Consider the following 24,633-nt stretch of genomic DNA (forward strand, 5'->3'; position numbering starts at 1 on the left):
CCTATAGAACACCTATAGAACATGCTAGAGAAACCGCAGCCCCTGAGGTGCCCCCAATCACCCAAGAGTAGGCGCTTCTTTCCTGAAATTGGTAAGGGTGCTTTGGAGAAGTGAGTGTTTTGTGGGCGAGCCCCATCAGATCTTTTCCCATTCATTTCAACTTCGTATCAGCCCCTGGCACTATTGCATTTTAATGCCTTCACGCAGAAGTGCAGCCCAACCCCCCTGCCAAAGCATCCCATTAAGTAAGCATGTGTGTTTTCTCAGTTGCCACAGAGGGAAAGAACTAGTTGAAAGTGGCCAAAAGAAATACTCAGGGTGTACAGCATGCATGGGCATCGGTAAATAGTCCTTCGAGTGGCTGCCGTTTTGGAGTGTTTTTTCCAACAAGAAAGGGGCTTAGCCATGGAAATGGCTCTGTGGGAGAAAGATACAGGTATGTGTTTCTTAAAGCACTTTCAGGTACATATCAAGGGTTTAGGGCAAAGATAAAAGGAGGAAGGTGAGGGAAATTCCTGATGATTTTACCAATGTGAAAATTCCACAGATTCGGCTAGTTCTAGTTTTTCTTTCATGTGATCAATTCAGAATTCTATAAAGGAAGAGAATGACATCAAGGAAAATCATTGGCCTAGAAGAAAAGAGCCCGTAGGCGTTTAGGGGTTATATATGTGGAGCCAGAAAGCTCTGGAGCATCAGGGAGACTCCAACTTAAGGCAATAGCATGGGTGAATATGGGCTTCATGTGCACTGGGAATGAGAGGCAAAGAGTGGTGTCTGGGCACAATGCCCCTAAGGCAGGCCTGGAAGATCTAGAGACAATTCAGTGTGGATGGAAAGAGTTTAGTGAGAAACTGGGGTAGAATTGGGCTTCCAGGTACATTGCCTGGTGCCTTATTATTTCTTCTGTCAGTTTCTTTCAGGAAGATCTTCATCTTGCAACTGGTAGGACTGGTGCTAACCTACAATTTCACTGACTGTGACTTTGAGAAGATTAGAAAGAAGTATCAGGAAGTCATTTATCAAGCCCTGGAGAAATATATGAATGGGGTAAGTGAAGAAACACTTTTAAAAAACAAATGTGTTTTCATCAAAAGATAGGCATACCCACATACAAACTACAATTTAATTTTTAAGGAAAGAAAAATAACTTGGAAAAAATCATGGCCCAGCGTTTTGTCAAAAATTTTTACAAGTGATATTTAAATATATTGGCCTCTTAAACAACTACCTAGAAATAGGCACACATTAAGTGTGCAGATACTGATGAGGAGCAGATATTGATAGATAACACATATCTATCAAGGTGTCTATTCTCTACCAAAGCGCTGCTAGAAAGTGCAGTAGAAAGACCGTGGGAAAGGGCTTGAGAGAGAAAAGAGAGTAAAAAAGAGGGAATTCTTGTGAGCTGAGTCCTAACTAGAGATAATAGCCCTGGGAAAGGTGCACTTCAGGTCTTTCTAGTGTTCCTGAAGCCTTAGAATGCCATTATGGGATAAGGTGCACTTCAGAGTTTTAATATATAGTAGTAATCATTTTCTTGATTATTCTTTTTTTTTTTTAAGATTTTATTTATTCACTTGAGACACAGAGAGAGAGAGAGAATGAGCAGGGAGAGAGGCAGAGGGAGAGGGAGAAGCAGGCTCCCAGCTGAGCCAGGAGCCCGATGTGGGGCTCGATCCCAGAACTCTGGGATCATGACCTGAGCCGAAGGCAGATGCTCAACCTACTGAGCCGCCCAGGCGCCCCTTCTTGATTATTCTAATTTCTGGATAGAGCATGCATGTGTGAAATGCATGAATGGCCACAAGGCAGATTGTGGGCATTTGAAAGATGGGTTTTTTTTTTATTTTATTTTATTTATTCATTTGAGAGAGAGAGCATGAGCAGGAGGAGGGGCAGAGTGAGAAGCAGGCTCCCCGCCCCCGTCCCGAGCCAGGAGCCCGAAGCGGGGCTCGATCCCAGGACCCCGGGACCATGACCGGAGCTGAAGGCTGACGCTCAACCATCTGAGCCACCCAGGTGCCCTTGAAAGATGGTATTATTGCTCACTTGTGTAGTACAGTGTACAAGTGTGCCCAGTTTGGTGGTGGTGGGAGGGTCTCTCTCTAGGACCAGGATCCTTTGATACCCAGTTTCAAACACTAGCAGGCACTATCTGAACTCAAAGTGTTTCACTACCTTGTCAATGACAGGAACAGATGCATAGGAAACAAGTGCCTAAGTGGAAACTGCTTTCAGAGCATCCTTAAAACCTGGGAGCGGGCGGCTCCCTGGTTTTCTCCTGTGAACTAAATTTTTACCCTTCTTGTCATATATTTTTTTCTTCCTTCCAGATCAAAAGCACCGACTTCAACAACCCCATCTACTGTGAAGACCCGGTGAGTGAGTGGGTGGTCAGTGCTGCTGGCTTTCTCCAGAGAGACGCCAGGCGTGCCCGGGAGAGGGTATCCCGCTGTGCGTAGAGCCGCAGGCGGTGGCTGGGCTCCCAGGCGACGCAGACTACGTAGGGACGCCGGGCTGCGGCAAACCTCTGGGCCGGTGCCCAGCTTGGAATCCTACTAAGGTTCCAATTTAGGGCAAGGCAGTCTCTCTCCCCGGAGGGAGCGGGATTCCGGGAGAGTCCTCCCTCCCGCGCTCCCCGCCCGGGGGAGGAAAGGCAAATCGGGAACCGGGACCAGGCAACGACGTCAGGGGAACCTCTCCTGGGTGCAGAGCCTCGGCTTTGGGCGCCGCCTCTTCGCAATCGCCTGTGCCCTGAGACTGGGGCGGAGCGAGAACCGGCGCGCGTCCTTTCTCCTCCAGCGCCGCTGCCACTCTCAAAACGTCCTCCTTCCTCCTCCTTCCGTGGGTTCTCTCTCCTCCTCAACCGAGACTTCTTCCTCCCGCTCGAAGCGAGTGGTGGCTCCGCTCCCCGTCCCGCACCTCCCCCGCCGCATCTTTCATTTCTTACCGGTTTTTGTTTTGTTTTGTTTTGTTTACTGTTTTTTGTTTTTCCTGGCGTTTTTCTCTTATCTCGTAAACCTTGCCTCCCGTGAGCAGCCAGATTGCCTCACTAAAATCGAACGCATTACCTTCTATCCCACCCACGGCTGCACGTCTCTCGCCAAGGAAATCTTTGCAATAGGAACTAATGCTGCGCTCACTTTCCAGTGCCCAGGCTACTCCGGAATGCAGGTAAGCCAATACATTGGACTCTCGCTTTCTACAGCCTTGGAATTAAGCTTAAAGTGGGACTTTGTTGCAGAAGTCTTTATGATTTTTATTCAGGACCTATCTTTCCAAGAGCAAATGAGCCAGGTAAAAGCTATAGATTCAGTCCCACGTTCACGCAGAGACCTCAACCCACCTATTTCTAGGGTTCTGATTGTTTTGGCAGAACTGTAGTTCTGAACCTTAGGCAGTGTTTCAAGGTATGATCAGTGAGTCTCCTTCGTCCTGGCTGCCCGAGCATGGGAGGGTGATTATCCAAAATGGTAATTCCCAAGGACCCAACCTAGACCTTCAAAATCACAATCCCCATGCATGGGCTCCTAATGAGATTCTTACCCATTCCAAACTTTGAGCAGCATTGTTTGGGCTTACCACTTAATAATGTGTGCTTCTTTCTTAAATGTTAAATTATACATTAAATCTCTACCCACGTTTGCTTAATTGCTTGTATGGCTGTCTCATTACATAATGGATATTTGTATATGCAGTTACATGCATTTGAATGGATGTGTAACTCTAAATAGAAACAGTAGTGCAGAGTGAGGAGCAGGAAATGTGGAGATGGTCTTGCCTGACTTTGAATCCTAGCCCCAAAACTTCTAAATTGACATAACTTCTAGGCTCTGTGTGCTCAGTTTCATATGCAAAATGAGGCTCCTATTAGCAAGTCCCATATAGAGTGTTTATGAGGATTAAATGAGTCAACAGATGTTAAAGTACTTAGAGTAATGCCTGGCATATAACAAGTCTTCAATAAATATTTATTTCAGCAGGCAAGTAAAATAGGGCATTTATCTCCCTGATGACAAATTTTAAAAAGACAAAAGAGAGACAAGTGTGGGTATGTATGACTACTGCCTGCCTTTTAACTGGTGACCTGCACACTAAGTGTGTGGCCAAGGCTGTCACTATTTTAGGGATTGAAGATTGAGCTATATGGTCCATCTGGATTGGGCTTGAGTTAAACACTCAATACCAGACAGCCATGTGAAAAACCTGTTTGGCTCTATACATTCTATCAAAGAAACTGGCAAATCTACAAATGGCCATAGTGACATGCATCCATATAAAGAGCATCGAAGACAGTCTAGATCAAATTCTGGACAGCTTTTGAAAAAGGGAAAGTCTGAGTAATTTATTTCAGCCCACTCCCAAGCCCAAAGGGAGAGCCTAAGACCAATAATATTTATGATTCGCCAGATTTTAGATTATAAGATTTTTGCTTAGTAACATGATGAATTTGCTTTATTTGACTACTATGTGTCTAGAAGGCCCCAGTCTGTCACTACCCAAGAGTAATTCAGGTGAAAGAATACATGGGAAGATTATCTTTTTTTTTTTTTTTTTAAGTTTAAACTCCTCTTTAATGTGTGGCACACGTAGGTGGTAGGTGGTGGGGGGGACAGAAAGGAGGAGCACTTTGGGTCTAAATAATAGGTCTACTGGATTATATCCATAAAGAGGCATACACCATCTTCTTGAGGAACTTATGGTCTTGTCAGATCATGAAACCATCAACTGAGTCATTTATTTAGTCATTCAATAAATATTCGATGTTTCCTACATAAAAGACATTGTGCTCAGCACTACAGGGAATACCCATGATGCAATAATAAAAACAGCACGTAAGTGAGAGCCAAGTTAAATGAAACACACTCTGAAGCACTAGAAGAGTTTCCAAAAGAAATGTCTGAGCAATTAGCAGAGGCCTTGTAATGGAGGTGGCACTTGGCCTTGAACCCAGAGTGGGTGGGTGGAGAGATGGAAGGGCATTCCTCTGGAGAAAGTCTACAGGAGCAGCCAGTGAGCAGGTGTTTTGGGGACACACTTGAGAGACGGATTTGCATAAAGAAAACCCTGCCATTCAATGGTTGTTAAAGATAGTGACAGTCTTGATGATTGACTCTCCTATTCCACAGAGAAATAATACCCAGGCAAAGAAGAAAAGAAAGAAAAGAGAAGTTACAACAAATAAATGCCGGGAACAAGTTGCATACTTAATAGAACTGTGGCGTCATTTCAGTCGCATTTTGTAGAGACAAAATATACCTCCCTTAAGGCTGTATTTCATAGCAACCAAATAAATCATCTTTATAAGGTAGATGTAATGTTAACTCTAACTGTGACATGTAAAAGACTGCCGATGGTTATTTTTTAATTGTAGGGTTTCTTAACTTATTTTTGGAAGCTTCTATTGTTTGATATGGATTTATAAGACAGGGGAAATACTATCCCTCAAATGGAGGGGGATGTAGTGGTGATGCCTGAGCCACCGGCCCAGGTAATTTTCGGCTGCACCTACATAAGCCTTACTTCAGGCGAAGAATCTAAACACGACGTAGAAGGGGAAAGTAGAAGGTTAAGGAAGGAAAAGCTTGAACCCAATAACATGGAAACATCTGCTGAAAAGGCAAGCATTTCTTCTACATGTACTGACTGATACTTCTTATGTTCTCATACCAAAAACATACAAAAGAAGAAAATAAAAGCAAAAGGGGGTGCACAGAAAGTTGTACATCTAATGAAGCAGTTTGAAAGAATTTCCAAGCAAAATATTGTGGAAGTATTATAAATCAAGTTTTAAGAATTATCTGACGGGGCCCCTGGGTGGCTCAGTCATTAAGTGTCTGCCTTCGGCTCCAGGGTCCTGGGATCAAGCCCCACATCGAGCTCCCTGCTCTGCGGGAGGCCTGCTTCTCCCTCTCCCACTCCCCCTGCTTGTGTTCCCTCTCTTGCTGTGTCTCTCTCTGTCAAATAAATAAATAAAATCTTAAAAAAAAAAAAGAATTATCTGACAAGAGTGATATATATGCAAGTAGATTCTGAAGAGGTGCCTTTGTTAAAGCTAAAATATATATATTTTTAAATTTATGGAATATATTTTTAATTTATTTGTAAGCACTTGTAAAAATGTACATATTGCTTTGTAATTGACGCTATATATTTCTTAATAAAACAATTCTCAAATTAGCTTCTTATGACTGGTCTTTTTGATGTAGTAGTTTCACACACAACTTTCTGAGGGACATCACCTTTCTTCAGCTCTTCTTTTGCGGTCTAGCCTTAATTTTTATTTATTTTAATTAAAAATGTTTTTACTGAGGTATAATTGACATATAACATTATATTAGTTTCAGGTGTACAATAGTGATTCAATATTTGTATATATTGGAAAACGATTGTCACACCCAGTGAGCCTGGTTAGTATCTGTGATGAAACTAATTTTTTTGTGATGAAGACTTTTAAGATCTACTTTTCTTCAGTTCATTCCCTCCCCTCATCCTTGAAGCCCACTGGCTACTCCCCTCTTGCTCTGTGCCTTGACCTTGCCTATGGAGAGAATATTTGGGAATGGGTAGCTTCAGGATGCTGGATCCAATCATATTTTTCTTAAGTTATACCTCTAGTCCTCCCTTCCCCTGTTTAACTTCCCCCACATTTGGAAGAGATAATGGAGACTAAGGTAAACAATGCCAAATCCATTCTCTTATCCCGGAATGCGTGCTGCCAGCTTAGAGCAGCAGGTACCGGCTCGCTCTCCTTTCAGTGGGAGGGGCCACCTTAGCTATAGAGCCCAGGCCAAAATAGAGCAGATAGCAGTATGTTGATTTTTCCTCGAGTGGAAACTTTCCCCTGACCGCTGCTCTGAGCGCTGGTTCTCATAGGAGAAGAGAGGTTCAAGGTCCCTAAATCCATCTTACCTGCCAACAGGTAAGAAGAAGCTTACATTATGTATCCAAAAAGCATTTATGGAGCATCTAGTGTGTGCCATGCCTTCAGCCAAGTACCAGGGATACAAAAGTAAATAAAACACAGCATTTACCCAGAGAAGCTCAGAGTGTTGCCGAATAGGCAGTTTCCTTTGCCCTAAGGGAATTTCCTTTGCCCTCTTTCCAAAATAAAGTCCACTAAAGAAAGACCCAGCCCAGGGCCCTAAAATACCATCATAAGAGAAACTCCGTTGGGTCTAGCACAGGCTAGTATTCATTAATCTCCTATGCAAAAGGTGGGGAAAGAGATGGCAGTTTAAGCCCATTAACTCCATTTTACTAGAGGTTAACTGACGAGATTACACTAAACTGTGCAAAGAAATATTTTCACAATTTTTCTCAAGGTGTTTGCCAATTTCCCTGTAAGCAGAGAGGAATGAAGAACTGAAGATAGAAGAGGCAGCTCAAAGTCATCTGACTGAAAGCAGTTTCTTTGAGTTTTCTGCTTTATCTTTAAAATTTTGTGTAAGTTATATATTTTATTTTTCTACATACCCCATAGGTGTTTTAATATAAAAGTAATCATTTGAATTACTTACTATCAATAAAAGTAATGTGCAAGAAGATGCACATATTAATCTAGTAAGAACTTTTCCAAATGTAAACAAAATGTGGATTATATATGTCTACTTTTTGAAATGCACTGAGGTTTTCAGGGTGGATTCATTTATAGTCCATTTTATAAATGTTCCATGGTCAATGGAAAGAAAGTTGCAAATTCTGGTTTAAGCTTACTTACTGGGGCTCCTTTGTTAATTAGGCTATTTACATCATCTATAGTCTCATCTCATGAGATGGAAACAAAGAAGCATGCAGCAGCAATTGCAGTTGGCAGTTACCATAGGATCATCTTTCAGATGAAGCTGTGAATGGCAGAGAAATAAGATGGAAAGAACCTGAAGTTTTAAGTGCACAAGAGAATGGGTGGATCGCACCAAACTTGAAGTCCCTCCTAATTTCCCCACTGTGTGAGTGAGATGAGTAAAGGTTTGGTTTTGGTTTTGAGTCTGTGTGATTATTGTCACTTACTGTTGAAAGGTGCAATTTAGAAAGCCAACAAGAGATAGAAGTTAGGCTCTTATTTAAGGAATAATTTGAAGTGGGGTTCGGTGTTGGGGGGTGGTGAGCAAGATGAAGCCAGGCCTTAATATAATGGGGAACAAAGCCTAAGTTGTGACCTGGGATGGAAGGGGCAGTACTGGAGAAGTTAGCATATAAAAGGAATACCACTCTTTAGCATATTTCATATTGCTTCTTCTAAACAAGTCTCTTCTTGCCTTGGAGATATAGCTAAGCTGCTACTTTTCTAGAATGTGCTCACGGATGCCCTGCTTTTATGACCCTGTTCCCTTCCCTTCTACTCTCCTGTCCACTATTTATGCTTCTTATGGGGAAAGAGATGGTAATGGATTTCAAATTGTGTTGAGGATGAATTTAGACTGTGTTTGGAGCAGATACCTTGGATATGAAAATTTGTGGAATAATTTGGGGTAAATAGATCAATGGATGTGGAATTTGAGGAAAACCTGGTGAAATCTTATGAGAATGGCTCCTACTTTATCCTGGTACAATGTCTAACACATAGTGGATTCTCAGTAAATATGCTGAGTAAATGAATAAATGAATTAAACTGAAATTAAAAGTTAAATACCTGTTTCCCAAGAATAAACTGTTCCTTAGGCTTTCATTAGTCAGTAGTGGAATTGGCAGCAGCAGCTATCAGATGAGCTATTTGGTGTCTGCCACCTGCTTTCTCCCCAACGTTACTTCTCTAGGTATCTAAAAGGCAAGAAATTATCATATTCCAAAATGAATCAATGTTGTTGCAGTCTGCCACTCTTCTCCATAGGCTTCTTTTTTTTTTTAATATTTTATTTATTTGACAGAGAGAGACACAGCGAGAGAGGGAACACAAGCAGGGGGAGTGGGAGAGGGAGAAGCAGGCTTCCCGCCGAGCTGGGAGCCCGATGCGGGGCTCGATCCCAGGACCCTGAGATCACGACCCGAGCCGAAGGCAGACGTTCAATGACTGAGCCACCCAGGTGCCCCCTCCATAGGCTTCTTAACAATCCTCTTCTACCTAACCCCTTCCCCCCAAAATGCAAAATAAAGCATTTATGCATTAAACATCCACTAAGCCTTTATTTTATGCCATCCCTGGGCACATAGCTGAGAACATGGATAACTTGAAAATCTTAAAATCCTACCAAAGGATATTTATCATTTATGAACCTTGTGTCCCTTACCTCCTGTAACACAGCCTTAATACTTCTTTAAAGAAAAACATACTACACTTTTCTTTTAAAAAATCATTTTTATATGCTAATTTTCACACCTTTCTCCAGAATTCATATAGGCTCTCACCAGGTTATACTGAGATAATAACCATTAATTCCCATTGGCTTGTGACAACAACAGTTAGTTGTCACTCATGTTACAACTGGCAACTGCAAATCAGCTCCAGGTTTTGTCCACATACATTCTCATTCCAGGACCCAGGCTGAAAAAGCAGCCTTATCTGGAATATGTCTTCCTCTTGTGGCAGAGGAAAAGAGCAAGTGACTTGGCAGAAACATGCAATAACTCTTCAAGCTTATGCTGGGACATGGTGTACATCATATATGCTCCTGTGCAATGACCAAAGCAAGTCAAATGTTCCCTACCCTGTCTACAAAGGATTTGCTATAAGGCTGGGGCAACGGACAGGGATATAAATCTTCCTATAGGGAGGGAGTATAAATATTGGGAATCCTAAAATAATAGACACAGCTCATTACTCGGGGAGGGGATATGACTGATACAGGAAAGAAAAAAACATTTCACATTTTTAGCATTTTATATATAAGGTTTTTTTTTTCCCAGAAGCAAATGTTTATTAAGTACCTCTTTTGTTCCAGGCACTGTTCTGGGTGCTTGTTATGTATCAATGAATAAAACAAAGAAAATAAATCTCTACTTTCATTGAACTTATCCACTAAAATATTAAAAAAATAAAATAAAATAAAATAAACCTATTAGATAAGCTAATGGTATAGTAAGCAGCTCTTCTCTCTTTTTGAATTTGAATAAATACTTGCAGGTAATTAGCATCTTTTTTTTTTTTTTCTGTGTATGGGAATTTGGAGGCTGGCCAGTGGTAGATATGTCCAAAGAGACAACACTAGACCAGTACTATGATCCCAACTTATTCTTTGGCTGCATGACGTTTGTGTGGTAATTAGCATCTTGATCACTGTCAAAGCACACCCCACCCCAAACATGGCGAGAAATGTGCACTGCTATTGAGAAATCCAGGGTAAAAATGAAAGTTCAAGTAAGTACAACATGTCAGGAACCAGATAACAAGCTATCATTCTGTTAGTATCTGCTCTTTAATTACCCAAACATCCCAAGTGTTCAAGACCCTTTTGTGCCAGATATTATAAATCAAGATTTTCTTGTTCAAGAATGTACTAGTCAGATGTTTAAGTTAGCTGACATGTTATTCTCATCTTTGAAATAAAATGTAACATTGTAGAACTAAAGAAATTTAAGAGATTATCTTCTTAGGCCTCTGCTCATTAGATATAATTGGTAAGACCTCTTCATCATTGTCTACAAATATGGTCAGGTGCATTTTTATTTTTATATGTCACTTGATCCAAATCTTATTAGGATGCCAAGATTTTTTTTTATAAATGAAAACCATAAGAAATAAAACAATAAGGATAAGAGGTTATTATGTATGTTGAACTTTGGTCCTTGGTTCTTAGGTCACCACTGTCTTAGTTCATTTTTACATGCTCAGAGTCTATTCCCCAAACCTACATCTTGGATGGGCAGCAGGCTCCAGAGACATGGAGCTACACTATCAGCCATCTCCAGCATTTCAAGGTACTTCTAAGTTATAATCATCTGCCCAGACTCCCCTTCCCATTATGATTAGTTCCTCGTTAGAGCCCTCACTCTGGTTTTGACAGCAGACCTCAGAGTACTGTTTCAAGCCAGGTCTCCTGATAACATTTAAATTGTATCTTTTTTCACCCAGGGGGCATCTGCACCCATCCAAGTTGCCCAAGTAATCAGTTCCCTCACTCAAGTCATAGCTGTACTCACCAGAGTCTATAAGGGCTCCCCTTGAGTTTGAATGTCCCATTGCAGCTTTCACCCAGGGCAATCAAACATACTGATCTCTCTGCTCTATGCTTGATCAAGTCCATTCAGCTTATTTGTTATCACAATGATGAAAAACTGCTCCAAGGATACTCATTGTTGTCTTCTGTAGGAAGCCAAACCATGAGCACCAGTTAAAGAGGAAACTCGGGCCTAGAGAAGTTAAGTGATGTGGGTCAAATGGTAGAAAAGGACAACACCTACTTCAGTATTCTATTACATTACTCTGTCTTTCTCCTTTGATTCAGATGTCCATCTTCTTATAGCTACGTCTGTGTTTCTTTTTTTTTTTAAAGATTTTATTTATTTATTTGAGAGAGAGAGAATGAGAGAGAGAGAGAGCATGAGGGGGGGAGGGTCAGAGGGAGAAGCAGACTCCCCCCTGAGCAGGGAGCCCGATGCGGGACTCGATCCCGGGACTCCAGGATCATGACCCGAGCCGAAGGCAGTCGCTCAACCAACTGAGCCACCCAGGCGCCCCTAAAGATCTCCTATACAGCTTGGAACAAGGCAAAGTCAGTCCGTAGAGTCCTCCCTGGCTTCCCTTGTAAAGAATCACTACCATATCAACACCATTAGCACACACTTAGGCCACACTGCTATGCTGGTGCAACACAGATCTATATCAAGCACATCTACATTAAATTGATTATTAGTGCCGGAGAATGAAAACTTACATTGCAAGTGAAATGGAATAATTTTGCTTTAGTAGGTAATGATGCTTGCTGGTACTGTGGGTCAGAACTCAACACCACATTGTCAAAATAAAGTAGTATACTGTTCTTAACCGGTTGGTATGAAAAAGAACGCCTACTGCAAAAGCATTTTCCAGTTTTTCATTAAGTAGTATTAATCTTAACATTCTTTTAGGGACACCTGGGTGGCTCAGTCAGTTAGGTGTCCAACTTTTGATTTTGCCTCAGGTCATGATCTCAGGGTCGTGAGGTCAAGCCCTGTGTCAGGCTCCAAGCTCAGTGGAGAGACTGCTTAAAATTCTCTCTCCCTCTGTCCCTCCCCCCACTCATGCTCCCTTCTCTTTCTGTCTCTCTTTCTCTCAAATAAATAAATACATACATACATAAAATCTTTAAAAAATATATGACATTTTTTACTAGAAAGAGAAAAGAGAAATCATATTCAACTCTTACTCTATTTCTGCAAGTTAAATTGAGCTCTATAGATCATCTCTGTGTTGCTAATGCTAACTAATGAAACCTCAGAATCTAGCCTTAAAATGCAATAATACAGAATATTTTTTATATTATCAAAAGAAAGCCTAGACAAAGATGAAGGAGTTCTCTCACCCCCGCACCCACAGAGAAGGAGAGATCATTCTTTGTCATTAACTATTCCGAAGAATCTGATTTGATAAAACATCGTATTGTAAATTTTTACAAGAATAATCTGGCTTTCCTATGACATATTTGGACTCAGGTAAATAATCACAAATTTTGTAAGCTTCTTTTTTCCTCTATTACTATAAATCTGGTTTGGGGGGAAGTAGCTTTTGGTTGGAAAGCTCTTATAAGACTGAAAATTTTAGAAATTGTTGTCAATTCTATAACCTGTAATTCTGATTGGCGCCATTTTCAAAAAATAGTGGGGGTGAGAGGTAAGGGTGGGCGCTGGGGGGGTAGGAGGGGAGATATCAGGAAGGAAAATAAAAAAAATGTACATTACAGTTTTCATAGAACAAGATACTGAAACTTTAGGGGTATTTTTAGTTAATATTGTTATTAAAGCATTATGGTTTGTCATTTTAGTTCAAAACTATTAAGAATTTTAATTTCCTGAGATGAGATAGTATGAAAAGATAGAACAAAGAATTCTGCTCCTATGATCTTCTTCTGTAAAAAAATAAAGAGCCCTACTTCCATTTTTACCTATTATGAATGGCATCTCTAATTGGGTATTATTTTTAGGCTCTCCAGTTGGGGCTATCCCAGAATACAAAGAAAAAAATTGTATTTATGCTTTAAGGCTATTGCTGTGGCTGGTGACAGAGACCACCTCCCTCTAGAGATGTTAAAAATGCTGAAAAGTTGTTTTCCCAGTTTCTTTCGTGACTAAAACATGAACTCACAGTGTAGCCTTGGCCAATAGGACTTGAAGTAAGTCTGCTGCAGAAATTCTGGAAAATGCTTTCTTTTCTTATTCTTAACTTGATATTTTGTTTCTCCATATTATGTTTGGAATAGCTGCAGTCAGCTGTTCAAACCAAACCAAACCAAACAAAAAAAACTAGACAGACCTTTCCCAGAAGCCTCGCAAAAGACAGCTTCTAAAATCTCATTGGCCAGAATTAGGTCTCCAGCCTTTGCCTAACCCAGTCGCAGGCAAGAAAAATGTTAATTACCACAATTAGCTTAGACTAATTAATGTTCACTGGCTGGAGCTGGGGAGGGGGTTAGCCTCTACTGAACTTACGACACCATCTGTTACGTGAACATAACTGAGATTGTTAGTTAAGAATAAGAAGAAAATGGGTACGTCACAGAAGACAAGCACTAAGTGAAGCGATACTCAGAACTTCAGGGAAAGGAGAGCTCCTTGTGCGCTGAAAAAGTCAGAGAAGACTTTGTAGAGGAGGTAGAACTTGAGCTGGGTTTGGAATAAAAGGGAGAATATTATCCAGATGGAAGGTATGAGGACACTGTGCAGAAAAAGGAGCTTAAGCAATGGCACAAATATTGTAAGAAGATATTTAATGTGTTCAGGTTACTGTTGCTGCATAATAAGCCACTCCAAAACAAATATTGTATTGTGTTATGGATTCTGTGGTTCAGAAATTTAGAAAAAGCACAGCAGAGATGGTATGTCAATTGAGAGAACTGAAATCTGGGAGCAACTCAATATCTATAGGCTGAAATATTCTAGAGGCATCTATATACTGTCATGCCTAGTGGTTAATGCTGGTTGTGAGCTGAGACCACAGCTGGGTGACAGGTTGTAATACCTATACATGGCCTCTCTATGTGGTTTCTCCACATGAGCCAGTTTGGGCTTTCTCTCTGCGTGGAGGCTGACTCCAAAAGTGGGCATTGCAAGAGAGCAAAGTGGGAATGCAAGGGGTTTTTATGATCTAGTCTTGAAAGTCACATGCTCACCATACTTTATTATCTGAAGCAGTCAAAAAGATTCACCCAGGTTCAAAGGGGAGGAGATAAAGATCCCAAGACTGGATAGTAGTAGTAGTAGTGTCAAGATCACATCTTATTAAGAGCATGAGGATGGGTGATATTGTTGCAATAATTTTTGGAAACACAATCGGCTACAGAATGAAACTTCTTCTAAAGTCTCAAAGTTCAGAACAAGTAACCATTCTCTCCCCACATCTAAAGAAACCTTGCAAATTCATTTAGGACTTGCTTAAGAGATGGCCAGACTGATCCAGTGACTATAACCAGATCACAATCTGAGAAAGACAGTTGTAATTAGAAGATTCTTTAAAGAGAATTTGTAGATGTAGAGAGAGCTGTGGTTTCCCCACCAATCCTTACTAAGAAGGGGAGACCTGAGTTGCTCAATACCTGTAATTCTTAAGCTAAATGTTGTGCCCCCTCCAAAAAATTATAGAGATTAGAAGTATGTACAAGCAAGTGACTCTATTGAGTTGCAGAATTTTGTAGGCTCACCCCAAGCCCATCTAAATGAAATGCAAGATACTACTTGGAAGATCCTCATATGTGTCTTTGAAGATGAGTCAGAGTGCATAAAAATATAAAAAGTTCTCATTGGGAGGACTCTAGGGAGGGAAACTGGTCATAATAGACTGCAATGACTAGGATCTTGAGAGAGATCAAGAGTTGGTCAGGATGCATGAGACCGAGGACATCTGATACTCAAGCGAGTACTACGAGAAGTACCTTCTAAATATGATGTTTACCTTGTGTTTTCCTTTCCCTGATCCAAAAGGAGCAGACTCAAAGTGGCAGGGGTAAGGAGAGTAAAAGAAAAAGTTAGTAGGAGTAGGTCCAGTTCTTGTCCTTTCTGAAGCATGGTTCTCTAATTTTTCCTTTAGGTCTTTTTTTTTTTTTTAATGTTAAGTTAGCCAACATACAGTACATTAGTTTTTGATGTAGTGTTCAACGATTCATTAGTTGCATATGACACCCAGTGCTCCTTTTGTTCTATAAACATTCTCAGCCCCTCCCCCGCCTCCTTGACTAGGCAGAATCATTTTGTTTTAAAGTTTGTTTCTCTGTGCTTCTGACCCAAACATTTCTAACCAAGACAGATATAAAGGATATTAGGAGAGTGAGGAGGATATACAGGAGTAAAACAAGAGAGTTTTCTTAGGAAAATCAGTTTCTTAGTTTTGAAATTTGGATATACCTCTCCTGTATCATGAGGTTGCTGTCAAGATGTCAGCAAGGCTGCTGTCATCTGAAGGCTGCAGGCTTGACTAGGGCTGAAGGGTCTGGATTCAAGGTGCTTTTACTCACATACCTAGCAAGGTAATTCTGGTGGGTGGCAGGAGGCTCTCAATTCCTTGCCATATGAAAGGCTCTATAGGACTCCTTGAGTATCCTCTCAACATGGCTGTTGACTTCCTGCAGAGCAAATGACCCAAAAGGGAGCAAGTCAAAATCTTCAAAGTCTTTTATGACCTAGCCTGGTTATACAAATCAACCCTATTTAATGTGAGAGGGAACTACACAAGGGTGTTGAATACCAGGAGGTAAGAATCACTGAGGGCCATCTTGGAGGCTGGTGATCACAATACATGAAGTCACCAACTACTCAGAAACAGTCATAATAACACTTTTAAAAAGTTAGAAATGACAGGGGCACCTGGGTAGCTCAGTTGGTTAAGCGTCTGCCTTGGGGCTCAGGTCAATATCCCGGACTCCCTGCTCAGTGGGGGCAGGTGAAAGTGGGGGTGGGGGTGGTAGTCTGCTTCTCCCTCTGCCCTTTGCCCTGCTCGTGCTCTCTCTCTCTCACTCTCTCAAATAAATAAATAAAATCTTTTTTACAAGAAGTTAGAAATGACAACATGGCACAGCTGTATATTTAATTTACCTGAATATTGTGAAGCCCTAGTATGTTGAATTAAATTGAAAATGATCATTTGTCAATTATCTACTATATCCACATTTTCTTTTGTTCTAACTTGTGACTAGTATCCTTGGGGGCAAAAAGAGTAAGAGCTAGTTTTTTCTCCCATCACACATTCACACACTTGGCTGGCGGCTGAATAGCAAGCAACTCAGGGAGGCAACTGGTGGAAAGAATTAAATTTGGCCAACTGTTAAACTGGAAAACTCACAATCAGCCCATAACATCCGCCCTTTAAAAAATCACAGCACAATAGCTAGCATGCGCATCTACTGCTACTATACTGGATTTCCCATGATGGTTCTAATTTTTTAAAACTTTTGCCTCACTGTCCAGTTGTAGGTTAAAGAACATAAACCTGATTGTCAGGCCTAAATTCAAATCGCTATACTACCATTAATTAAGTGACCCTTCACAAGTTAGGTAATCTCATCAAATACCCAGGGTTTTAATTTAATTATTAAATTTATTATTTATATATATAAATATATATAAATAAAAATTTATATTATATTTATATAAATTATTAAGTTTAATATCATCAAATATCCAGGGTTCAAATTTTCTCCATAGTCTCATGTTTTATACATTTTTATAATTACACGTTTAACTTGACTCCATCTGTGTTAAGATCTGGTTACATCTGGTCTCCCTTCACCGTTCTGGGCGTAGCGCTTCCCCGGTCGCTCCCCTCCTACGAGGTCCCGCTGAAAAGTATCCAGTTTCTTCCAGCTCCACCAGAACTGGAGAGTATAGCTGGAGCACTGGAGACTGTGGCCCGCGGAACCGAAGTCGCGCCTCCCCTGCGAGCTCCGGAGGGAATTCTTTTTCAATTGCACTAGAGCAATCTTCCCTAAAGCCATTGGCAGCGGGCACCGGAAGCGCTTATAAGTGTGTAGAGCCGGCAGAGTACTGTGCCACGAGAGGCCGTGAAGGGCAAGGTCCGCCGTTTCCATCGGGACTGGAGCGCAGAGGAACCCGGACCGCAGTAGCGATGGAGCGGGGCGCGGGGGATCGCACGGGCAGTGCGCTCTTCGCTGGGTTCCGGGCCTTGGGGCTTTTTAGCACCGACATTCCACACGTGGTGCGGTTCAGTGCGCTGAAGCGCCGATTCTACGTGACGACCTGCGTGGGCAAGAGCTTCCACACCTATGACGTGAGTGACTTTTTCCTTCGCCCGCTTCCCAGGAATCCCTCTCCCGAGCCCCCGCACTTTCCAGGGGGCAGTCCAGCTCTCCTCCCCCGCCGATCCAGGGCTTCCCTTTCTGCGGGTCTCTTCCTTAACCCCAACCTGTCCTATTTCACCGCCGCTTCACATCCACGTGCTGCTTAATTTAGCCCTTGCAGTACGCTTGGGGCGACTTTCGGAGGCAGTCTCGCTAGGGGAAAGGACCAGAGTACGTCTAAGTTCCGTGGCAACGTATTCACTAAATATCTATTGACGTTCCCTTGAAGATGCAAATGTGATTAAGACAAGTCCTAGCCCCCTGAATTCTTAACGAGAAAGACTTGTAAGACATTTTATTGTGCAGTTTCTGACCCACGCTGGATTAGAAATTTAGACTAAAATACATTGGGAAGAACTGGAGGGGGTGAGATTAATTATGATTTGGGGGACTGTCCACATTTGGTAGTAAACTAATTTCCTTAAAACTTCCCCAGAGCATCTATTTCTACCAACATTGAGGGTCTGGCACCGTGCCTCTTAGTCTAAGCCTTGCAGCAATTTCTTTCTCTACGAGATATGTATGGTTTTTCCGGAGCACCCTTATGTAAACTAGAAAACAATTCCAGAAGTTATTTGCCCCAGGTCTTCCTGCCTGTTAGTTGATGGTTTTTCTCCTTTAATTCCTCATCAATCATTGTTAATAGTCTTTCGTTGCTGTTTACTTTTTTCCTTTATCTCCAAAATTAATGTATGCTCTGTGAAAGCAGGGACCTTTTCTTGATGAGGAGGATTATAATAGCCACTGTTAATTACTTTTTCTGGAAACCGAGCTGTAAAGTTGTATTCTTTGAGGGATTGTGGAAATCAAACGGGTTATTAACAAGAAGAGGTAGTTGTTGGTAGCTGGTTGAGTTAGTGGGACAGGGAAAGTGAGGGCCATTCTCAAGGTGGAGATGGTGGTGGTGATGGCAGCTAACATTTATTGAGCATTAACTGTGACTGGTTCTGTTCTGTTTTACACACAAATTTTACATATTGAATACTCATAATGATCCCATTAAGCAGGACCTATTTTATTTTATTTTTTTCGAAGATTTTATTTATTTATTTGAGAGAGAGAATGAGAGCGAGAGAGCATGAGAGAGGGGAGGGTCAGAGGGAGAAGCAGACTCCCCGCTGAGCAGGGAGCCCGATGCGGGACTCGATCCGGGGACTGGATCAGTAACCATGGATTGGGGTCAACTAACTACAGCCTGCAAGCCAATCCTGCTCACCATTTGTTTTTGTATACTCGTAACATTTTTATTTATTTATTTTACAGCTATGTGTGTGTTTATTCTAATATAACAACCTCCCAAGTAAATTTTGCACAGTGGTAGGATGCAATATAATTAAATTTTGGCATGTGATGGAGACCTGTGTCTACTTCTATTTAAGAAATAGGATATTTAGGGGCGCCTGGGTGGCTCAATCGTTAAGCGTCTGCCTTTGGCTCAGGTCATGATCCCAGGGTTCTGGGCGGGGGGGGGCTTCTCCCTCTGCCACTCCCCCTGCTTGTGTTCCCTCTCTCGCTGTGTCTCTCTCTGTCAAATAAATAAATAAAATCTTAAAAAAAAAAAAAAGAAATAGGATATTTAATTTGATCTCCAAGGGCCCTTCAATCTTAGGATTCTAGCATCTCTGGGATTTGAATTTCCACTTATACTTCTGAGCTCTGTGCTTTAGAGGTGGGTGGTTTTGACATTTTTAAATGGTTGAGGAAAAAAAATCAAAAGAATGATAATAGGTCATGGCATATGAAAATTACATGAAAATCAAATTTCTGTATCCATAAATCGTATTTATTGGAATAGAGCCATACACATTTGTTTAGGTATTATATGTGGTTGTTTTCATGTTTTATTAGCAGTTCAGCAAAGACCACATAGCCTACAAAGCCCTAAAATATTTACTATATGACTCATTATAGAAAACGTTTGTCTACCCCTTCCATCACTACTCCTGATGAAATAGTTGAAAATATAAGCTTTCCTAATAATGAAAAATTAGCATCAGTAAGTGTCTTCTTAAGGAAAGATGGCATAGCAAACTTACGTATGAGACTACATTTTAATTTTCAGGTGTTAAATTTTCATTAACAAAAGCAATTACAATCTAACCATTTTTTTTTTCTTTTTTAAAACAGGTTCAGAAACTTAGTCTGGTTGCAGTAAGTAAGTGTAAACTTTATTCTGTATCTATGCATGTTTAGTGTCTTTTAAAAATCTTAAAAATTCTAACATTAATTTAAGACCTACAGAGTATATAAGAAATCCAGTGTGTAGTTCTGATAAACTTACATAGTTAAAAAAAGAGTCTAGGTTAGGATCCTATGTTACATTTAGTTGTCCTGTCTCTTGAGTCTTTTTAAATTTGTGTTTCACAGCATTGACACTTTTGAAGAGTATAGGCTAGTTCTTTTATAGAATGTCCTTCAATTGGACTTTTTCTGATGTTTCCTCATGATTAAATTCAGGTTATGCCCTGTGGCAAGAATAACAAAGAAATAATGCAGAATTCTCAGTGAATCATATTAGCAGGCACATGCCGTTGGTTAGTTCTGTTCCTGGTAGTGATAACTTTGATCATTTTATTAAGGCGACATTTGTCAGGAGGCTCCATTTTAAAGTTTTACCTGTTATAATTAGTAAGATCTTGTGGTAAGATCCATTGAGACTATGTCAATATTCTATTACTCTTCAAAGTTTTACCTGTTGTTTTTATCATTTAGTGATGATTCTTGCCTGAACCATTTATTAGAATGATTACCAAATAGTGATTTTCTGATTCCATCATTCCTTCTACTATAAGGAAGAGTTTTCCCTTTCCTCCATTTTGATATTTTTTTTCCAATGGAAGGAATATTTATTTTGGGGGGGAACTGTTTAACAGAATAAAGGGCTTGCCAGGGCTGAGAGATTCTAATTTTACCATCAGATATGATCATTGCAACAGAAACAGAGGACTTCATTAGTCTGATAAAAAAATTTTTTAAAGATTATAGAAGGCAAGAGAAGGGCACTATAATGTAAGTTGAATACAAAGTGAATGATAAACCTATAAAAATAGTATTTGGAAAGTGAAATCTTAGAATGGAATATGTAGCATGAAAAATACTTAAAACAATCCTCTATCTTCTAAATTTCCTGCCCCCAAGATGGAATAAAAAGAAAATGCCAGTGTGACCATGATAGAGAGGAGTGAAGAAATCATATCACATGAGAAATGGCTAGAGATGATAGGCACATTTACCTCAGAGACTGAATAGATACCATATTTTTCATTGTAGCGGTCAGAATGTAGAGTATCATGTGGAGTTTTTCTGAGGTTTTTCCAAAGGATAGAGTTAAAAAGGGTTCTAGGTTTTGATTAACTTTAAAAATTGTGCTAGAGTTGTTAGTGACCTTGATATTCCTGAAGGCATTTACATGAAGGGTGGATGACTATCTGCCAGTTTTTTATATTAAGTGAGGATTTTTTCCAGATAACCTCAAAAAGCGTTTCATTTCTTTAGGATTATGTTTTTATGGCTGTAAATACTAGACATCAATTCTCTTAGGGAAGGTCAAAGTGATTTCATAGTTTCAGTCTGATAGTATTAGATGTATAAAATAACATTGAAGTTAAATTTATACTGATTTTCAGCTTTTATTTATGTATATACACACATATCTACATATTTTTAAATTATAGCCATGAAAATGTTACATGTATGTTGAGGTTTCTATCTGTGCCAAGATCTTAAAATTTTATATTTCCTTTTACCTAGGTAACTCTCTTCCACAGGATATCTGCTGTATGGCAGCTGATGGGAGGCTAGTCTTTGCTGCTTATGGGAATGTTTTCTCTGCATTTGCCCGTAATAAGGAGGTTTGTATCACTGAACTATTTTAATTTGTCTTTCGTAGTCAGTAGTTGATTGTCACAAAAGTGGAGGGAACTTTATTGTTGCCATTCTTCATCTGGGACGCTCTGGATATGTACCTTTTTTATTGTAAACATGTGGTTTTCTGGAGGAGGAAAAATTGATTTCATCAAATTCTCAAAATTAGTTAAAACTGGTACTTCAGTTTTCTTTGTCATGGATTAACATCAGAATTATTTGGGCAGCTGGTCAAAATTTTCTTGCTCAGTTGGGCCCCATCTCCTAAGCTCTCTACTTTGTATATTGGGTTGGGGCAGGATTTAGAAAATGCCTTTGAAAATGCTTTCCTGGGAGATTCATATTTATACCACTCCTTTATGTGGATCCCTTTTTCACTATGAACAACTCAGCCCGTGACTCCTTTTTTTAAGAACCAAGTGCATGTTTTCTATATAGAGAAAACTAGATTCTTTCTTTTCTACACTGCTAAGGAAGGGTCTTTTCTTAATCTATCATTTGGTTTCTAAATTTGTTGTGGAACAACTAATTTGGGAGATGACCTGGCTCTAGTGGTCCAGAATGAAAAAGAAAGTGGCAGTGGGGCTGCCTGGATAGCCAAGTAATTGAATCACTGTACTTGTGAAGGCCTGCCTTCGACTGACATTTGTTCCCAGAGTCCTCTGTCATTACTCTCTGTGGCAGAGGAAGGCAGTTTACCTCTGGAGTTCTTTAATGGGACTTGTTTGGATTTTTAGAGTCAGGAAAAATGTCCTTTTTTTTTTTTTTTTGCAAAATACTTGAGTTTATAGTTTTCCCTGGAAGATACATATATAGGGAAAGTAAGGGTGGCAAGGCATCAGAGACTTAACTGTAGGAATCTAGGGTCAAAAGGCCAAAGAAAAGAAATAGTGTTTCTGGAGCCTGGTGAGAACTGAAACCATGGGGAAGGGGCTGTAGTTCTTGAGGGATGTAGTACTGTAAGGATAAGGGTGTCTGTCAAAACAGAAAACTATGAGGAAGAAGTGCTCTATCTCCCCCATCTCATCTGGAAGCTAGCTGGTGATGGAGTCTGTAGAGGTCAGCCTTCTAGAACATAACCACTTTTTTTTGGATGCATGGAGTTGTGCTGGTTGGATTGGATGAAGGACCCAGCTGTGTGTATGTGTCCTCCCTGAGCTCAGTTGTGGGGCTGAGTCCCAGAGGTCTTATTTCTGTGTTTCTAGTCCATGTTTCCTTATTGGACTGGCTGAGGGAGCAAGTGAAAATGCCTGGTTCCTTGATAATTGTTAATCTAACCTTGTATAATCAAAAGCTGGACCTCATTTCTCAACATGAGCATCTTTATGATTAGCATGTTATTGGTTAATATGAATATTATATGGTGAATGAGTAATGATACGAAATTCTTTTGAACTTTGACATTGTAGGTAGTACACACCTTTAAGGGTCATAAGGCAGAAATCCATCTTTTGCAACCCTTTGGGGATCACATTATTTCTGTTGATACTGACAGCGTTCTTATTATTTGGCACATATATTTGGAAGGTAAGAACCAATTTATTGCATTATCTTGGGGGGTAGTATATATGTAGCTAAAATTAAAAATCTATATAAACACAACTTTCATATCAGAGGTTTCACATGTAATCAGAAAAAATTTTAGACCATTTAACATGCATGAGGCAAAAGGTTTTAAGTAAGATATGGATAAGCAATTTTAATCAGCTAGCTGATCTATTTATAACCTATTTAATGTGTTTCTATTAGCTAATGATATTTTCCATTGCAGTTCTCTAAGTTTAGTGACATGTTAATTATTTTCTTTGTGGAGTGAATTTTGGTATATGTTCTTGGTTTGTATTTTCAACTTTCAGTAAAGGAGATTATAGTAGTAAACTAAGATCCTATAATGTGAAGGAAAGTATCCATCCTGTTTCTAAGAATATGAGTCAGTGTCCTTTAACTGTGGTACTTTTATACAGTAGCACTGAACTATGTCTCCATGACTATGTTATCCAAAGGTTGGGAATTTATCCCCAGAATATCCCCAGCTTTCCTCAATAAAAGACTGTGGATCTCCCATGAATTCAAGCATTTATGTTTTTTATATATATATATTTTTAAAGATTTTATTTATTTATTTGAGAGAGAGAGAATGAGAGACAGAGAGCATGAGAGGGAAGAGGGCAGAGGGGGAAGCAGACCCCCCGCTGAGCAGGGAGCCCGATGTGGGACTCAAATCCCGGGACTCCAGGATCGTGACCTGAGCCGAAGGCAGTCGCTTAACCAACTGAGCCACCCAGGCGCCCTAGCATTTATGTTTTTTAAATCTGTTTACATTTTTTAGCTTATATTACCTCTTGATTAACTCATTGTTCTATGAGTATGTTTGTTTTTAGTAAAAATTGCCCTCCTGGGAGTTAATCCATATTCTTGTTCAAGTTAGACCTTCTTTGTTCTGTCTTTGCCCAAGTAAAGGGAACAGAATTCCTCAAGTAGTCCTCGTGCAGATGGGTGTTAAAAGGCTTTAATAAAGTTAGAGAATCTGATTCTTACAATTCAGCAGGCTTTCTCTTGTTGCTGGTGCCAGCTTTTTATTATTGTTATAGTAGCACATTGAACCAGTGTCTTCAGGGAGCTGTTTAGGTTGCTCATAATTAAGATTTCTAGGTACAGGGCACCTGGGTGGCTCAGTTGGTTGAGCGGCTGCCTTCGGCTCAGGTTATGATCCTGGAGTCCCTGGATGGAGTCCTGCATCGGGCTCCCTGCTCAGCAGGGGGTCTGCTTCTCCCTCTGACCCTCCCCCCTCTCATGTGCTCTCATTCTCTCTCTCTCAAATAAATAAATAAAATCTTTAAAAAAAAAAATTTCTAGGTACAAATAGAGGCAAGGATATTTTAAAGTAGGATTTAAGATTTTTATGATCTTCACCTTTTTCTAGCTTTTTAAAGTGGGTACACATATCTCTGGGAATGTGTAGCAGTGTATCACATAGTATGTGAGACTAAAAATTAAGTGAAGTTTACCTTCTTTGATACTCAAATTTTGGGGAAAATTTAGTGAAAAATTGTTTTCATCATGCATGAACCGTGAAGTAGAAAGAAAATTTACACACAAGAATTTTAAATATAGGAAAGATTTCAAAAAAATGGCTGGATTTGCTATTCTCTACTCCACAAGGCTGTAAGTTCTTTTTCTCTCCTCTAGTAGAGGTTCTGTGGAAATGTGTGAGAAGCACCATTCGTAGTTTCACCAAGGTTTGCCTCTTAACTTTTTACATCTTTGAGTGGTCTATCAATCTCTGTAGGTATTTGAGAGCTCAGTACAAGCACTTCACTTGGAATATTCACTCTGCCTCTTGGTCAAA

The 24,633-nt window shown here is 40.2% G+C and overlaps 2 protein-coding genes and 1 non-coding gene across 4 annotated transcripts in view; 2 read left to right on the forward strand and 1 right to left on the reverse strand.

The window, feature by feature from the left end:
• Nucleotides 1-405: 405 nt before the first annotated feature.
• Nucleotides 406-6,167, forward strand: TSLP (thymic stromal lymphopoietin). Its single transcript, XM_064596939.1, has 5 exons — nt 406-436; nt 914-1,050; nt 2,337-2,381; nt 3,043-3,177; nt 5,133-6,167. Exons 1-5 carry the CDS (start codon nt 406-408, stop codon nt 5,247-5,249), a joined length of 465 nt encoding a protein of 154 aa, XP_064453009.1. The 3' UTR covers nt 5,250-6,167.
• A 3,922-nt stretch (nt 6,168-10,089) lies between these two features.
• LOC123836741 (small nucleolar RNA SNORA23) lies at nt 10,090-10,270 on the reverse strand. Its single transcript, XR_006789047.1, has one exon. It is a non-coding gene; the product is annotated as a small nucleolar RNA SNORA23 (small nucleolar RNA).
• A 6,648-nt stretch (nt 10,271-16,918) lies between these two features.
• The window catches only part of WDR36 (WD repeat domain 36), a 37,985-nt gene continuing 30,270 nt past the window's right edge, over nt 16,919-24,633 (forward strand). For both annotated transcript variants that reach the window (XR_010413180.1, XM_045899802.3), the window contains exons 1-4: nt 16,919-17,350; nt 19,548-19,575; nt 21,171-21,271; nt 22,694-22,811. Coding sequence is in view for 1 of the 2 variants with exons in the window: in XM_045899802.3 (XP_045755758.2) it covers nt 17,189-17,350; nt 19,548-19,575; nt 21,171-21,271; nt 22,694-22,811 (409 nt within the window). In the remaining variant the exon portion in view is untranslated. The remainder of the gene's footprint in view (nt 17,351-19,547; nt 19,576-21,170; nt 21,272-22,693; nt 22,812-24,633) is intronic.

This window comes from Mirounga angustirostris, unplaced genomic scaffold, assembly GCF_029215605.1.
Source record: "Mirounga angustirostris isolate CCGP_5_RB_7025 unplaced genomic scaffold, mMirAng1.0.hap1 SCAF_7, whole genome shotgun sequence".
Classification (NCBI taxonomy): Eukaryota; Metazoa; Chordata; class Mammalia; order Carnivora; family Phocidae; genus Mirounga; species Mirounga angustirostris.